This window comes from Neoarius graeffei, chromosome 11 (genome assembly GCF_027579695.1).
Source record: "Neoarius graeffei isolate fNeoGra1 chromosome 11, fNeoGra1.pri, whole genome shotgun sequence".
NCBI classification, from domain to species: Eukaryota; Metazoa; Chordata; class Actinopteri; order Siluriformes; family Ariidae; genus Neoarius; species Neoarius graeffei.
The window spans coordinates 45,678,052-45,696,731 of NC_083579.1; the positions used below are offsets into that span (position 1 = coordinate 45,678,052).

An 18,680-nucleotide genomic window follows, 5' to 3' on the forward strand; every position below is an offset into this window, starting at 1 on the left:
AGCCAAACCGAGCCGAGTGGGGCTAGGGGTGTGAGGAGACACTCCCCTGTGCACTGATTGGTGAGGAGGCGTGTCCTCACATGCCCACACACGCCCCGCGAGCACGCTGGGATCTGTAAACACCGTAAACCCAGAAGAAGAAGAATTACGAATTACGAGAATTTCTGAAGCCTTATGCGCCTCGCCTCATCTATACGCTCTTGCCAGTATCTGTTGGCGTTGTCGGTGACAACAAGTCACAGCACCAAGACCAGCAACACTAACGACTCCATGTTTATTGTTTACTATCCGGGTCGTGAGACTACCGCTTAAAAGGTCACTGATGTCACTGTTTGCGCCGCCTAATGACATCACGTGACGTCCACCCACTTTCGCTAACTCCACCCAATGTGTCCACCCACTTCCAGCCAGCACGGTTCAGCGCGGTTGTAGTCGAAATGCAACTCCAACAGCCCCGCTCAGGTCGACTCAGCCCAACTCAGCACGGCACGGCTCAGCCCACCTCAGCCGCGTTGGTAGTGGAAAAGCGGCATTAGATAGAAAATCAAAAAAGTGTGCATAAGGCTTCTTAATTTTCACTGAGCTGGACAGTGCAGTGAGAAAGGATGATACTAATGGTGGCATAAACCTTTACCATGCAACTGTAGTAAAGTGAGAAACTTGATGGATGTGGAGTATGATACCTTTAGAGGGTTCCAGCCAATGAGCTGGTGTCGTATCAAAGGAGCCAGGAGTTTAGAAAGACACAAACTGATGTAGGCGTTGGTATACGACTCTGGAAACGAGACGCGCCACTCATCAAACCTGGAGAGGATTTTCTTCACATCCGAGAAGTCATCCTGAACATCAGTAAAAATCTCCTGACTTCTCTTCAGTATGTCCTCTGTAGAGCAGAAACCTATTAGCAACTGTTGTTTGGATATAACTCCATTTTCACATCAGTTTTTTAAAGTAAGTATAAAGTGTTGTATGTAGATGCTAATTATGTGGAAGCTTGAGTGAAGACCCACTTCTTTTACTCTGCAGTTCTGCCTCCTGTTCTGCTGTTGGTCCCAAATCAGCTGGGACGCTCCCACAGTCTTCCTTTAACAACTCACTGGAATAATGTTCAGAGAGTGCTAAATCACACAATATTATACAGTAAATGTACTGAAATATACAGACAGGTGAGAAATTAAAGGAAAGACCAACAAACTGTCGAATGGCACCAAGAGCCACCAGAACAGCTTCAGTGTGTTTTGTCACAGGTTCTGTACAGTCTGTGGAACTCTACTGGAGAGAAGGACACCATTCTTCCAAAATATACTCCCTCAACTGGTGTTTTGATGATGGTAAAGAGTGTTGTCCAACATGGTAGTCCAATATGTACCATAGGTGTTCACTTGGGCTCAGGTTTAGTGACTGAAGGCCACAGCATAAAATCTGCATCATTTTCATGCTCATTAAACCATTCAGTGAGCTCTCGTGACCTGTGGACGGGGACCACTCCCATCAAGATAGAAAAGTTTCATCGGAGGATAAAGGTCAGAATAATTTTGGACTGATTTGCAGTGACTTTCCTTGAAGGGGACAAGTGAACCCAAATCATGCCAGCAAAAAAAGCCTGACTGCATAACAGCCATTGGTTTTTCCTTCATCGCCTGTTTGTATACAATATACACACACTAAAGCATTATATTGTCTGATAACATTTTGAAATTTTTATATACACACTACTGTGCAAAAGTCTTAGGCACCCTGTTTTTTTCCCCCTCCCCATACAAACTTTGTTATAGATTTCTATTTTATGACTTCTACATTATCGAGTCAGTCCAAAAACATTAGAGTCCAAACGGTCGTTTTCCAGCACAAAATTAAATGTTACAGAAAAAAATTGTTTGTACAGTATCTGAGCAGCATATCACATAAGAGCGCACTTTTCAGATTAAAAAAAGAAACCATAATGAAGGCTACTGGGTTTTGCTGCAAAACTGACAAGCAAGTCTGACAGTCAAAGTGTCCAAAAGAACTGTGACTTCTATTTCATATTATTATTTTTTAAGCCAATTTTGGTCTACAGCTTTACTTTAGGCGGCACGGTGGTGTAGTGGTTAGCGCTGTCACCTCACAGCAAGAAGGTCCGGGTTCGAACCCCGTGGCCGGCGAGGGCCTTTCTGTGTGGAGTTTGCATGTTCTCCCCGTGTCCGCGTGGGTTTCCTCCGGGTGCTCCGGTTTCCCCCACAGTCCAAAGACATGCAGGTTAGGTTAACTGGTGACTCTAAATTGACCGTAGGTGTGAATGTGAGTGTGAATGGTTGTCTGTGTCTATGTGTCAGCCCTGTGATGACCTGGCGACTTGTCCAGGGTGTACCCCGCCTTTCGCCCGTAGTCAGCTGGGATAGGCTCCAGCTTGCCTGCGACCCTGTAGAACAGGATAAAGTGGCTAGAGATAATGAGATGAGCTTTACTTTACATGTGCCAAGACTTTTCTTTGAATAAATTTATTTCAATTAAAGACTGGATTCTCTTTTTTTTTTTTAGTGTGAGATGAAGTGGCTTCACCAAAAGATGGATTTTTTTCTAACCTTTTTTCCTAATCTTTACAAGGGGTGTTAATAATCGTGGAGGGTTTTGCAAGATGCTCAGTAAAACCTACAGCTCATTTCCTTATAAAACTGCACTCATTATACTTGAGACTACTTTTTTTTTTAAAGCAAAGGGTCATCTTACACCAAATATTGACTTTGTTTCATTTATTATGGCTTACTGCTGATTATAACTTTTTTCAAATGTTGAAACATTTCATATTATTTTTGAAGCCATTTTTGGTCTACAGCTTTACTTTACATGTGCTAAGACTTTTGCACAGAGATATACAGATCACACATACAAGCTTTTACAAGCTAATGTCTGCATTATGTTGAGTTGTATCTCACCAGTCTTCAAGTGTGCTGGTTTTCCCCAGTGCTTCTCCATTGCTGTTTGGATTAGTGCTGTCTACAGAAGGAAACATTATAGTTATAAATGATTAATAATGTCCTAATAGAGGATAAGAAGTGCAGTGGTGGATGGTTAAGGGAACAATAATGGGTGCAACAAAGCAATAATGGATCCAGAGTTAGAATTATCAGCGATTCACATGAATTTCCCCAGTATTAACTTGTAGCTGCAACTAATTAAAGCTAAAGAGATTTGAAAAATAACATACATCACGTATGATACAGATTTGTAAGGCTGCCTTCACACTAAGCATTTGTTTTGCGCAAATGCAAGCACATACAGTGGTGAAAAAGTTTGAGACCGCAATGAAAATCTGTTTTTTCCTATTTAAACTAGGAAATAAACAGGTTTTAGAATTTTAAAATATTTGAAACAAAGTAAAAATGTTCCATATCTTGAACACTGAATATTCAGGATTCTGCACTATTTCTATAGTGTCCTACAATTTCTACAGGACCTTGGATGATGTGCAGAGATTGTGTAAAGCAGAATGGTCTCAGATTTATTTTTTCTTGATGAGGGATTTGTTCCCCCCGCCCCCTCCTATCCTATCTAACTCCTGGTAGGTTTACACCGGTCAGTTACAAAGCCCTCTCCAAGCAGCATGGCCCATATAAGTTTGAGTTTCTTGAGCAGTAGAATGATCCACCTGCGGCTTGCTAGGCCTGGCCACACCTCATCATGGCCCCTTAAGCTGACCCACTTCCTCATGGTGCAGACTGAGAAACGCCCACTTGATGAGGGATTTGTTTTTCTTTAAATAAATTTATTTCAATTAAATATTGGATTTTTTCATTTTTTTCAGTGTGAGATGAAGCAGCTTCACCAAAAGGTGGATTTTTTTCTAACCCTTTTTCCTAATCTTTACAAGGGGTGTTAATAATCATGGAGGGCACTGCAGGGCCCTATTTAAATGCAAGTAGATTTGTGATATTGACCTGCTTCGTACAAAAAGTCAGATTTTCCTCAGGCCTAAGCTCGTCTGTTGAAGCATGTGCTCAGACGACACTCCGCTGGATTTGATACAAGATGCATCATAAGGTTTTACACAAACTTGTGGAGTCCATGCTGACTCGAGTGTACACCGCCATTAAAGCAAAAGGGGACATACCAAATACTAAGAAACTCTGAAATTCATGTAAATCTTTCTAAGATTCTACTTTGAAATCAGATGGTGGTGGTGGGGGGGGGGGGGAAATATGCACCAATTTGCAAAATCACTTTCCTTCTCACCATAAAATTATTATTAGCAGTAACAAACGTAATCAAGCTGTAATCTGTTCTTATACAAAAGGGCTCCCAGGCTTGTAGTACTTGAGTCCAGGATTCAGACTTGAGTCCGACTTGTGCCCTAATTTTAAGGGCTCGTGACTTGACTTGGAATTGAGCACTGATGACTCGGACTCATGCCTTAACTGCATTCGGACTCGTAAATTGGAGACGTGGACTCAGATTTTTTCTTTAATTTTTTTGTAACATGCCATAATAATTTGGCACAAGATACATTCATTTTTAGACTAATTTCGTGCAACAGAATGCACATTCACCTGTTCGTATGTCATGTTCAGGAACAAACTCACGTTAATGGCGCTAAAATGCCTGGAGAGAAGCCCCTAGGATTGTCCGCTTTGCTTATACAGACTTCTCATGCAGTGGGAAAACAATGCACTGTGTGTTCCATATGTAGAAGAACTATTGAGGAGACGACGGGGACAACCTCAAACTTCAATCGTTATTTGGCAAGACTCCACCCAGAGAAGTAAGTGATATGCTATGTTCATTGCTCTGTTGATAGTGGGGCTTGCTGACCGATGAACTAGCTAGTGTTAGCCCTCTCTTGTGTTATTTGCCCTGTTGATAGTGGGCAGGACTTGCTGAGCAATGAACAAGCTTTTTATCTGTAGCCTATTAACTAAAATGGGGCAGTCAAGCAGTAACGTTAGTCCAACACAGTAGCAGAGACGCTTTCACATAAAGGCAGCAACAGTCACCGTCAAATGGTGCGGTTGGAGTCTTGTTCTCAGACTCGACTCAGACTCGATAGTGGACTCGGCTCAAAATTTTCTTTAACGACTTGGACTTGAACACTGGGGACTCGAAACTGGACTCGAGGTTTAGTGACTCGACTACAACACTGAGGGCTCCTAATTTGAACAGAGTGTAATGCAATAACCTTCTCCTTACAGGTTAACTCCTGAAGGTGTCTGGACTGTTCCTGCACTGCTTTTCTTCTCTGAGACAACAGCGCCTCCGCCTGGTCAATATATAGATTGTGCATGTCCATCTCCACGGAGTTTATCAGCTGCATCTAGAAATCATAAAAACTACATTTTCAAATCCCTAAAATGCAACACAATAGCCTTATAGCTCAGAACTCAAGCCTAAGATTAGTCCTGAAGGATGATATGAGGTAAGAGATATGTTCTCTGGACCTTCTCAGAAAGGCACTCCACCAGGTTCTGGGTGAAGGTGCTCATGCTGCGATAGAAGAGGATCTGGCTGTCAGCACGATGGTTCTCTAGGTTTTCTACAGAACTCCTTGCACTCTCTATGTCCTGCTGCATCCTCCTGAGCTCAGCTTCATGAGCCCTCTGCACCTCCTTCAGAGATTCCAGCCTATAGAGATACAAATATATGCAAAAGAAGTCTGTAGATCGCAAGTTATTCGTCAACGATGAAAAGAATTCAGTCAAGAAGCAGGAGGATTTTACTTTCAATAGAACAGGCAATCCCTTCATTGCAATGGGATTACCAAAAGTATATTTCTCTATGGTAGAGATGTGCAAGTTTTTCAATCCCCATCATGCACTTAATATTTTTGTTCAGACCTGGTTGTGATATTTTCTAAAAGAATTTAGTTGGGTCAACACATTAGTTATTTAAACTACTAACCAGGGTAAAGCACTTATCATCAGGTATTATTATATCCTCAGACAATGCAATAAGTGGTTTGGAATTGATACAATGGAAATCATTTAAGGAAATGATTAAGAACTGAGGGCAGCACGGTGGTGTAGTGGTTAGCGCTGTCGCCTCACAGCAAGAAGGTCCGGGTTCGAGCCCCGTGGCCGGCGAGGGCCTTTCTGTGCGGAGTTTGCATGTTCTCCCCGTGTCCGCGTGGGTTTCCTCCGGGTGCTCCGGTTTCCCCCACAGTCCAAAGACATGCAGGTTAGGTTAACTGGTGACTCTAAATTGACCGTAGGTGTGAATGTGAGTGTGAATGGTTGTCTGTGTCTATGTGTCAGCCCTGTGATGACCTGGCGACTTGTCCAGGGTGTACCCCGCCTTTCGCCCGTAGTCAGCTGGGATAGGCTCCAGCTTGCTTGTGACCCTGTAGAACAGGATAAAGCGGCTAGAGATAATGAGAGGAGATGAGATTAAGAACTGGAAGCAACATCATTACAACAGACCGTCCATTATCCGTAACTGCTTATCCTGTGCAGGGTCGGGGGCAAGCTGGAGCTTATCCCAGCTGACTATGGGCGAGAGGGGGGATACACCCTGGACAAGTCGCCAGATCATCACAGGGCTGACACAGAGACAAACAACCATTCACACTCACAGTCACACCTACGGTCAATTTAGAGCCACCAATTAGCCTAACCTGCATGTCTTTGGACTGTGGGGGAAACTGGAGCACCCGGAGGAAACCCACGCAGACATGGGGAGAACATGCAAACTCCACACAGAAAGGCCCCCGTTGGCCACTGGGCTCGAACCCAGAACCTTCTTGCTACACCACTGTGCCACCCTTACAACAGCCCAATGTTTAGTAATGATGACTGATCATGGTACACTTGCATGTTGTACATATTGTATGTTAGCACTAACCAGGCCCTTAAAGCACACTAATCCCCGTTTCTGTAGCCCTTGGCCTCTTGCCCATGACATATCTACGGTTACAGTGGAGGGCCGGTCCTCTGGGAACCGCGAGGGTTTGACTCCCTAATGGCAATACGTACCATATTTATGATGGTCTTTGGTATGACCCGACCATGAGCAGAACTTACAATCTATTAAGTCAACTAGCTACTCCACATTACCAATAAATGTGAGTGTGAATGTCTGTCTCTCTCTGTGTTAACCCTACCAACCTGCCCAGGATGTATTCTGCCTCTCACTCAAAGTCAGCTGGGATTGGCTCCAGCTCACCTGCAATCCGCAATGGATAAGCAGTAATGAAAGAAAATGAGAAAGAAAACGTACGTTCCAGTGATTCTCTTCTTTACGATGTCAATACTGACTGGTGAAAGAGTCTCAGGGATGGCAACCTTTTTCTTCTGCCTGAGAGGTTTGAAATCATTTCTGCTTTGCTTCTGAAAACAGAAGAAGTAGTTATAGAAAAATAAAGTATATCAAAACAGTCTTCAAAAAACAGGCATGAATTTTGCGATTCACTTTTCTCAAAATAAAAACAGCGACCTTAAAGGGGTGTGCAAAATTTTTCTTCGAAACAAATGTCATTCACCTGGTGTCGTTTAACACCTTTCCCTATCTGCTGCTCCTCCCAGAGGTGTTGGTCCTCCTCCTGGCTATCAGAGCAACTCTCCTTGCTCCCACTCCCACCTGCCGAGGATATTTAGATTTTTATGGGATATTTTGACAGGCTTGGTTGCTGTTAAATACATTCCTGAGACTATGATGGCAGAAATTAAGATTGAAATACTTGTAACAAATTTGCCTTATTATTTCTTAGGAATGACAGGAAGACATGGGTTTAACAAACAAACAAAAACAAACAAAAACAAACAAAAATTTAAAATTAAAAAAAAACAAACAAACAAAAAAAAAAAACACCCCAACCCACAATATACATGCATACTCAACTATCAATAGAAGGAATCTTAAACATTTTAATATTCTACGTATGTTATTTTAAACAGCTTAAAACGACAAGACACTGCAGAATTTCTGTATTTTGATTGTGTAAAGCTCGGTTAAAGAGAGATGACCTTTTGATTTCATAAAATCAGTGAAATTTAGTCATTGTGATACATGACCATAGATTAGGGATAAAATTAGCTCATGTTTTAAGTTGTTCAAATTCTGTAAAGCTGCTTTGCGACAATGTTTATTGTTAAAAGCGCTATACAAATAAACTTGATTTGATTTGATACATGTTTATTTCTGTAATATCTAAAATATCAGGCCAATCTGTGGCTGGGAAGTTATTTAATTTGAAGGGATTCCCTCACAAATAATGTGCGTGAAATCGCTCGCTTCGCGCAGTCAAGCAGACAGAGGAAGTACGTGTGCGCATGCGCAGGTTTACCTTCTTTTTCTTTTTTTGGGTTTTATGGCAGTTGGCATCCAGTGTTGCATTACTGCCATCTACAGATTTACCTTGACCGTGCACTGACGGTTACATCATTCTGTTGCTAAACAGATCACACCGAGGTGCTCGGTGACCGCCGATATTTATTAGTTTGGTCCTGTGTTTCATTTCCTTCGCAACATAACGTCTTTATCAGTTTCTGTTACTGTAGTCGGCCTTTCACGTTTCATTCGTACATTCATGTCCTCCATTCTTCTCTCCCGTTTCAAATTTGTATCCTACAATGCCTTGCGCAAACAGGGAAAGCCTACCACATGATGCATGACGTAGTATCTTGAATTGGGTCATGATGAAGCAGGAAAAAATAGTGGAGAATTTAGGGCCATGTGGCCCTAAATTCATTAATTGTTCTATTTAAAAAAAAAACTAATAAAAATGGAAGTCTGATTCGAATTCAGTAGCTTTTGGTCCACTAAACAAAAATAATTGGGTGTCAGGGAAAATTATTTTTATGACCTACACTTGAAAAATCTGAAAGGCAGTCTACCTTTAAGGGAATATAACAGAAGAAACACAGACTTCATTAATTGGTCTGTTTAAGGTTTAAAATCATGAAGCTGTCTGCATGTCCACTGCTGTATATCTACTTTCCATTTCTTACCCATTTTCTCAGTCATCTGTTCTCTAAGCGTTTTGGATTTGGGCGCAAACTGGATCCTGCATTCATGATCATCCGGTTCATCGTCACTGCAACGTTCTCGATCACTCTGGTCCTGCGATCTGTCTCCCACCTCTGTTTCACTTTGCTGATCTGCATCCAGAGGGATGTATTCTCGCTGTGCCCTCGCTCTCCTCCTCTGCTCCTTAGCTGCGCGGATCTTCTCAGCATTAGGGATGTTAACTACAATGCAGGACACCGCATCATAAACTGCATCAAATAGCTATTGGTTACTATCCATTGATGTGACCTGACTCAGCTTACCAGTCTGTGTTCTGAAAGAGTCAGTCGAGCTGGAGGAGCTGGAGGCTGTAGAGTTTGTTTCATCGTTGCTGTCTGGACACATGTCCTCAACAGAACTGCTCTCTGACTGCTCCTTAAGCTCATTGTCTTCCACATCTAAACAGAGTGAATGCGATCAATGTGGGTTGAGGATTTTTAGCTTTGGTTATGAAATCAGTACATTGAAACAGAAAATGTGTTGTACCTTGTTGTGAAGGTATCACCCTGAAGGGCGAATCTTCCTTTTTGCGAGCCTGGAAGACCACAGCTTTGTCCACGGTCCTTTTCAGCTTGAAGTCACTCTCGCCTACACCTGTAGAGCACAGATTTATTTTAGAAGTACTCAGCCACTGATCTACACCATTCTCCTTGAATGTTACAGAATTTCCAGGTTATCCTTCAAGAATTATCACCCTCAGAAGACTTTCTCCTGTTTTATGGCAATTTTTAATTTTTTTTCCTTTTTACTACCACAGAAAGCTAACACGGATTTGTCAAAGTGACTGCAGATTTTCTTGGTCTCAGTGGCACCAAGTTGAGAAGGTCAGTCCATTCCCATTTGGCAGATGCCCTTATCTAGAGCAACTTACAGAACTGAGTCTCAGATGCAGAAGTGACTTATAGAAGTCCAGGTTGCTTTACACCCAGCCACAGATTCCAGCTCCTCCTGGGGGATCCCCAGACATTCCCAAACCAACTGTGAAATATAATCTCTTCAGCAGATCCTGGGCCTGCCCTAAGGACTCTGTCCAGTGGGACGTGCTCAGTATACCTCGAAATGGAAGCTGATCAGGGGAATCCATCTAAAGTACCCAAACCACCTCAACTGGCTTCCCTCAATTTCAAGACTCCGAGACTCTCCTGGATCATCAAGCTCCTTACTTTATCATGCATGAAAGTCAGTTCCACCACCTGGACTCATGATCATCTTAAGCTGTGTTCACATATATACACACCGGTACGATAGTGGTATAACTGTATCGATACAAAGTATACCGGTACAGTTTAGTGCATCTGTCCACACTAGAGAGAAATGTTTGTGGTTTTCTTTCACGGTAGTTGAAATGCGCGTGCGCGAAATGTTTCCGTGGTTACCGAGTAACTTCCTTCCGAGAATATGGCGGATAAAACAACGTGTGTGCTTTTTGTTGTCAATGTACAGTCTGTCGGCACTGCTCCGGAGTGCAACCGGCCGCATCTTCGCCCATGAAGCGGCGGCGATCACTCGACAGTTGTCTGTACACGTCGATATTTCGACGTGTACCCCTCAACTGTTCCTGGCATTGCTCGTCTCCCCAAAGCTCCAACAAACACATAACTTCGTCTTTGCTCCATGTAGCTCCACGGTCGTTTTGAGCCATTTCGACGTTTTATTTACAGCTGGAAAGCACGTGCGTATTGTATTGTATGAATAACCCGGAAGAAGTAGGAATGGTTCATTGCGCATGTGCATTATATTTGTATCGATACAGAATCGCTTCATCTGTCCACACTACAGCGAAGCGCTACAGTACCGATACTGTACCGGTACGAAACCCATACATTTGTGGGTTTCGTACTGCTACAGTTCTACCGCTACAGTACCGGTATAGTTGCTAGTGTGGACAGGTGTTGCGGTACGAAAGTAGTATCGTATCGGTATAAAATCCCTAGTGTGGACAGGGTATAATTCTGGTCACAACCCAAATCTCATGACCGTAGGGGAGGACAGACTGACTGGCAAACGTTGTGTGTTAATCATCATCATCTAGACCCTTCAGCAGTGTTTTTAGTTGGCATACTCGCTCGCTCACAGCCAAGCAGTGACTGATAATCCCAAGAATACTACCATATCAGCCCCACAGTGACACCAACAATCCATAACCCAAAACACATCTCCTCAGTGGTGATGCTCTGATGGTCTCTTTCCAGTGATGGACAATTTACAGGGGATGCTGACAAATTATGACTAGCAACAGATGGTCAAACGAGTGCACAATTCACCAGAATGTAGAAAAATAAATAAATAAGTAAATTAATTAGACAAGAGAGTGTTTTACTGGCAAATACACCACTCATATTTTTAATATGAACTATATCCGGGACATTGGGTAACATATTTTCCAATATCCTTACTCGTGAGGAAATCGGTAAATTGTTTTGATAAATTTGTGTACTTTGTTTGTGAATGTGTCAATATAATCAAAAGAAAATCACACGTGGGCTTGAAGATATGAAGTTTATCTTCTTGTGTTGAAAAACTCACATTTTCATACAAAATACATTGCGGATCTGAGTGACATCTTTCACGATATTTCGCTCTGATGATGTCACTCCTAGTGTTTTCCCGCTGACCAGATGCACGTTGTCAAAATGGCAAACCGGTTCAAAATTAAAATTCTTTTGATTAAGTTGCATATTTTTTGTGCATGCGTCTATATAATATAACCCCTTCGGACATAACGTGCACAATTGTACACATGAAGCTCCATAGCATTTTTCCTTGTGTCCAAAGGGGATATAGAACATTATACGGTTGTGTGAAGATACGAAGTTTATCTTCTTGTGTTGAAAATATTTTCACTTGTTTGCTTTGCTCACTCGTGATATATACATTCACCACTCGAAGATAAACTTCATATCTTCACGCAACCATGTAATATCCTCTATACACTGTAAAAAATGATATCTTAGCAAGTGAAAATATCTTGAATAGTTGAAATGATCTAGCATTTCCTATTAGAAGAATACAAGACACCAATTCTGAGATTATTAAACTTAGTTCTAGATTGCAACTAACTTATTCTAAGATGTCTTATCAAGTAAAAATATCTGTCCATGCAGCGAGATAATTTCAATAGTATGAAGTAATTTTCTCCTCAAATTCAGTTTTCAATTTTTTGCAGTGTATAGACCCTTCCCACTCACGTGACCTTCGTAAACGCGACCGGCATTTTGGACATGAAGAAATAACGGTTTATGGCACAGACCCTTCCGGTTCTTGCTCATCTAGCTGCTACAATGACTGCTTAGACTGCAACAATAATACCTAACACACATTTAAGTATCCGTCGTAAAGACGTGAAACTCGTCGAGTGTGTTCATTGATAAGCTAACACAATCTAAAAGTAGACATACCATCACACTGCCCTGGCGCTGTGTACAGTTTACCTTCTATGGTTTGTGCACTCACTATTTGCCATTACTTTCTCCAACCCAGTGTTCGAACTATGCAAATATTTTCGGGGGGTCCCTTTTTTTCCCTTGGGGGGGTGCTTGCGCTTGTCTCAGAGCGCGGATCTCCAAACACATGAGAAGCCTATCTTACGCACATATCACGCGGACTCCACACCTCCACACACACATCGCGTCTGAAGTCATAACTCATCAGGGGAAATCGTGTCCGCATTGGCATGTTCAAAAAACAACCTCGCGTCAACAATGATACCACAAGCAAGAAAAAAAAAAAAAAAAAAAAATCAGTCAGGCTACTCAACACATCTGATCCACAGCAGCACCAAAGCATCACTGGAAATCATGTCAACAACCAATCTTCCATTTCAACACGCGTCAACAAACAAATGGCACCACAAACATGAACGAATCGGTCAGGCTACCGATTCCAAACCCACAGCAGACGAATAATTAAATGCATCTTACCTTAAAGCAGAATCGACCACAAAGGAAGTGTGTTGGCACTGTTGGCACACTTCCTTTCTACTAGTTTGTGTCCCCAACCTGGCAGCAGCAGTCGTTATCATATCGGTTTATTTTATCTTTGATGTAAACACAACACTTCGGATATGCAAATGCTTCCCGTTACACACGATTGCTATGTCAATAAACATCATTTTGCCAATATTTTAGAGACCATCCATCTTCTCCGTCGGTCAGCATCTGTCGGGATCCGATAAAATGATAAATCTTGCCTTGTGTGTTGATGGTTACTACATCCAGGTGCACAACAATATAATGGCATGATGGAAGTCTTGCTGAAAGTAAAAACTTTCTTTGATGGCTATATTCCTTTCGATGCTTCGCCGTCGTTCCTCGTTGTTGGCTGTGGTAGACTACTGGTAGTTCATGTCCAAAATGGCAGCCGCATTTGTCGTGACGTCACGTGGGATATTTAAAAAAAATTGATATCATTTCACAATCTAATAACTTTGCCAATTCTCGTTCAACTGACCTCAAATTTTAACAGCATGTATGGAAACAGGTCAAAATTTTATGTTTAATATATATATTTTTTAAATCTTTTTAGGTACAGAAATGCCATTCACTGGAAAAGAAAAGGCGTTGTGTGTGTTAGAGTACACTCGAATAAGACTGTGCAGCATACATTTATGAGAGAATTATCTAAAAATGCACCAACTGCAATGCAGATTTGGACACGGCACAAAAAGTTCAAAGATGAAGGCTGTCCGTGTGCCGTGTCTCAGGTGGCGTGCATATTGAAAATTTGTGAAATCGTTCATAGAATCCACATACCTTTGAATTTCTCATTCAAATTTTGAGGAATAAATCGTATATTGTTCAACATTAAGCCTGTTCAGTTTCATTTGCCTAGACTATGTAGTTTCTGGAATATTTACATCTCAAATAATATCAAATTTTTTGAAACACCCTGTGTGTATGGGTGTATTATATATAAGAAGTGAGTTACAAGATATATATGCAGTATATAGCCATAGGGCAACTGGGTTATGTTTTATATATATATATGGGTAACTCAGACAACATTCAGAGGGTTTAAAATTAAACTGTGTGGCTATTATAGAAAGAGCAAACTCAAACAAATGTATGACTTAAGACCCAAAGGCCATCTTCGACAACACAAGAGTTTTTCCCAGATATTAATAATTTATTTTGTGGCATGCAGATAACATTGGTAACTGACGCAACTTGGAGAATTCAACAACTGTGAACACACAAGTACAAACGCCAATTTCTGTGAAACTTGTTGCAATTTTATTAAGATTTTTTCCAACTTTGCTTTTAACATGCCATAGTATAAAATGAAAGAAATAAACTATGAAAAATGTTTAGAACTGATGGTTGAGATCATGGAATGCACAGTAACTGAGGCAACATTCTTGGTAACTGACAACACTTTCCAAATTTACATATGATTTGATGTACAGAGAGAGATGAAATGTAGATGAATATAAATCAGTGAGCAAAGCTATTTGTTAGATCTAAAAGGCCCCAAAGCTGTGATAATTACTCAATGGAATAAATTTTTTCATGGAAATGTAAAGAATAAGGTCCATTTGATATAAAACACAGTTTAACTTACTTGGTGAGGACTTCTGACAGCAGTTTGAGTGCTTATTTGTGTCTGTTAGTTTTGGGTTTAAAGTATGTGCTTGGATCTGCCGATATCAAAATGGCCACCAGTCATGTGACATGAGTTCAGCACAAAAATATTGACTGCAGTGAATGAACCAATCATTACTAATAATAACCCAATCAAACTTAACACCATATATACAAAATGAATTTTCACCCCTTGGGTTGACCCTTTCATGGAATTGCCCAATATATCCCTCCTCCCTTCATTCATTTCAGAACAACAACTTTAAATTTATATACAGTGGTGCTTGAAAGTTTGTGAACCCTTTAGAATTTTCTATATTTCTGCATAAATATGACCTAAAACATCATCAGATTTTGACACAAGTCCTAAAAGTAGATAAAGAGAACCCAGTTAAACAAATGAGACAAAAATATTATACTTGGTCATTTATTTATTGAGGAAAATTATCCAATATTACATATCTGTGAATGGCAAAAGTATGTGAACCTCTAGGATTAGCACTTAATTTTAAGGTGAAATTTGAGTCAGGTGTTTTCAATCAATGGGATGACAATCAGGTGTGAGTGGGCACCCTGTTTTATTTAAAGAACAGGGATCTATCAAAGTCTGATCTTCACAACACATGTTTATGGAAGTGTATCATGGCACAAATCAGGACCTCAGAAAAAGCGTTGTTGATGCTCATCAGGCTGGAAAAGGTTACAAAACCATCTCTAAAGAGTTTGGACTCCACCAAGCCACAGTCAGACAGATTGTGTACAAATGGAGGACATTCAAGACCATTGTTACCCTCCCCAGGAGTGGTTGACCAACAAAGATCACTCCAAGAGCAAGGAATGTAATAGTCGGCGAGGTCACAAAGGACCCCAGGGTAACTTCTAAGCAACTGAAGGCCTCTCTCTCACATTAGCTAATGTTAATGTTCATGAGTCCACCATCAGGAGAACACTGAACAACAATGGTGTGCATGGCAGGGTTGCAAGGAGAAAACCACTGCTCTCCAAAAAGAACACTGCTGCTCGTCTGCAGTTTGGTAAAGATCATGTAGACAAGCCAGAAGGCTATTGGAAAAATGTTTTGTGGACGGATGAGACCAAAATAGAACTTTTTGGTTTAAATGAGAAGTGTTTTGTTTGGAGAAAGGAAAACACTGCATTCCAGCATAAGAACCTTATCCCATCTGTCAAACATGGTGGTGGTAGCATCATGGTTTGGGCCTGTTTTGCTGCATCTGGGCCAAAACGACTTGCCATCATTGATGGAACAACGAATTCTGAATTATACCAGCTAATTCTAAAGGAAAATGTCAGGACAGCTGTCCATGAACTGAATCTCAAGAGAAGGTGGGTCATGCACCAAGACAACGACCCTCAGCACACAAGTCGTTCTACCAAAGAATGGTTAAAGAAGAATAAAGTTAATGTTCTGGAATGGCCAAGTCAAAGTCCTGACCTTAATCCAATCGAAATGTTGTGGAAGGACCTGAAGCGAGCAGTTCATGTGAGGAAACCCACCAACATCCCAGAATTGAAGCTGTTCTGTACGGAGGAATGGGCTAAAATTCCTCCAAGCCGGTGTGCAGGACTGATCAACAGTTACCGGAAACGTTTAGTTGCAGTTATTGCTGCACAAGGGGGTCACACCAGGTACTGAAAGCAAAGGTTCACATACTTTTGCCACTCACAGATATGTAATATTGGATCATTTGTCAATAAATGATTGTAGTAGTTCTTTTAGTAGTAGACTGCTACACCCACAGTGTAAGAAGGAGAGATACCGCAGGTCATTCATACCTGCGGCTGTCAGACTGTATAAACACCCACAACTTGTAATGTAGCACCAATAACCTGTTTGTTGTTATATTTGCACTACTTCACCACTACTACCTCTGCCATCTCTCATCGATGCAATTATTATCTCATCTCATCTCATTATCTCTAGCCGCTTTATCCTTCTACAGGGTCGCAGGCAAGCTGGAGCCTATCCCAGCTGAATATGGGCGAAAGGCGGGGTACACCCTGGACAAGTCGCCAGGTCATCACAGGGCTGACACACAGACAACCATTCACACTCACATTCACACCTGCAATTATTATGTGCAATAATATACGTACACACACACACACACACAGAGTCTACCTGTAATGTGCAATTTTTCCGAGCCTCTCAATAAGGCAATATTTCTATACTTTTTCATGGTAGATAATGCAAATAGCCCTTTGCATTTAAGCTTTCATTTGTCTAATTTTTATTTCAGTTTTATTTGTTATCTGTATGACATTTTCTTGCTACTGTAATACGTGAATTTCCCCGATGTGGGATGAATAAAGTGAATCTAATCTAATCTAATCTAATCTAATCTAATCTAAATAAATGATCAGGTATAATATTTTTGTCTCATTTGTTTAACTGGGTTCTCTTTATCTACTTTTAGGACTTGTGTGAAAATCTGATGATATTTTAGGTCATATTTATGCAGAAACATAAAATCTAAAGGGTTCACAAACCTTCAAGCACCACTGTATTGAGTTCACCAACCCTAGGACACAAAACAAGCCAGAAACACAAAAAAAACAAAAGGAAATCATTATAAGAGGCAGGAAGAAATGCAACAATCACAAATAATATCTGCTGTCTTTTGCCCACTCGCTCAAACCATTGTAAAGGAATCGACACAATGACAGTCAGTGATCAGGGAAGGAGGGAGAGCACAGAGAGGAGAGAAAAGACATAAACTGAGTTTTGAAGATGGGGAGAGAAGAACTTTGAAGGCATGAAGGCTGTGACACTAAAAGGGTCCACAACTCTGTACTAACACACAGTGACTGCATCCATCCATCTCTCTCTCTCTCTCTCTCTCTCTCTCTCAGGTGTAGCCTCCTTCAGCTCAGTATCTTACCTGTCAGCAGAGGAGAATACTGACAAGAGGGACAGATTGAGACTCACCTTTTTCATCCAGGAAGCTCAGGATTTGACTCTTGGGGGTCTTTTTGCCTTTAGTGTGAGGTTTAGATGTCTCAGGATCCTGAGTGGGTTCTGGACTGGACCCAGTGCCTCTGTGTGGTGGAGTTGAGTTTGGTTTTGAGCTGCATGAAATCCCTCTCCGCACATTCACCTCCTTTACACTGGGCACCGAAGCGTCCACTTCCTTCACACCATCACTCACTTTTTCACCTTCATCTTCTTCACTCGATTCATCTCTTCGTTGCCTAAAATTCCTCCTCACCTTCCTGTTAAACATCGTGCTGCAAGTTTAAAAACAACAATAATAACGCAGGCAGGACAGACTATTTCCACTTCCGGGTCACGAGCCGTCAAAATAAAAGTCTCTCTGTCTTGACAAAACGATTGAACTATCCATCTATCCATCATCTGTAGCCGCTTTATCCTGTTCTACAGGGTCGCAGGCAAGCTGGAGCCTATCCCAGCTGACTACGGGCGAAAGGTGGGGTACACCCTGGACAAGTCGCCAGGTCATCACAGGACTGACACACAGACACAGACAACCATTCACACTCACATTCACACCTACGGTCAATTTAGAGTCACCAGTTAACCTAACCTGCATGTCTTTGGACGGTGGGGGAAACCGGAGCACCCGGAGGAAACCCACGCGGACACGGGGAGAACATGCAAACTCCACACAGAAAGGCCCTCGCCTAGGGTGACCAGACGTCCCGGTTTTACCGGGACATTCCCGATTTGGGGTTGTGTGTCCCGAGTCCCGACAAAAGTCTGTCGGAACACGGATATGTCCCGGTTTTCACCACTCGTGACGTTTGCGACTGAGCAGCGTGGGAATCATTAGCGGAGAAATGTCTGCATTTACTATTTTGATGAATTGACAGGAATCACAAACTTTCCTGGTTACTGCCCCCTGGCCCTGTGGCATGGGTGTTTATTTAGCCACATTATTCCAGACAACAGAACATGTTGCCATGCAACAATAAAATAAACATTAACTGGCGCGAATGTTCTTTGTCTAGCAGCTAGCAGCAGTAATGCCGCAGCAATTATGCCAAAAAGAAAATGTACCATTTCCAAAGATTTACAGGGCACCTACCCCTTCCTCCGAGAGGTGCAGAACAATGCGCACGAAGCCTACTGCACACACTGTAAGTGTTCTT

At 41.7% G+C, this 18,680-nt stretch overlaps 1 protein-coding gene across 2 annotated transcripts in view; it reads right to left on the reverse strand.

Annotated features, from left to right (window-relative positions):
• Window positions 1–18,680, reverse strand: part of gcfc2 (GC-rich sequence DNA-binding factor 2) — a 33,473-nt gene that overhangs the window by 10,804 nt on the left and 3,989 nt on the right. The window contains exons 2-12 of one of the 2 annotated variants that reach the window (XM_060934009.1): window positions 17,500–17,798; window positions 9,460–9,567; window positions 9,237–9,371; window positions 8,916–9,155; window positions 7,448–7,545; window positions 7,186–7,295; window positions 5,412–5,595; window positions 5,164–5,287; window positions 2,916–2,976; window positions 1,011–1,096; window positions 684–883 (exon numbers count right to left, since the gene is read on the reverse strand). In XM_060934009.1, coding sequence (XP_060789992.1) covers window positions 684–883; window positions 1,011–1,096; window positions 2,916–2,976; window positions 5,164–5,287; window positions 5,412–5,595; window positions 7,186–7,295; window positions 7,448–7,545; window positions 8,916–9,155; window positions 9,237–9,371; window positions 9,460–9,567; window positions 17,500–17,794 — 1,641 coding nt within the window. In that variant the 5' untranslated portion in view covers window positions 17,795–17,798. Of the gene's footprint in view, window positions 1–683; window positions 884–1,010; window positions 1,097–2,915; window positions 2,977–5,163; window positions 5,288–5,411; window positions 5,596–7,185; window positions 7,296–7,447; window positions 7,546–8,915; window positions 9,156–9,236; window positions 9,372–9,459; window positions 9,568–17,499; window positions 17,861–18,680 lie in introns of those variants that run through there. The other variant, XM_060934008.1, reaches the window with a different exon arrangement.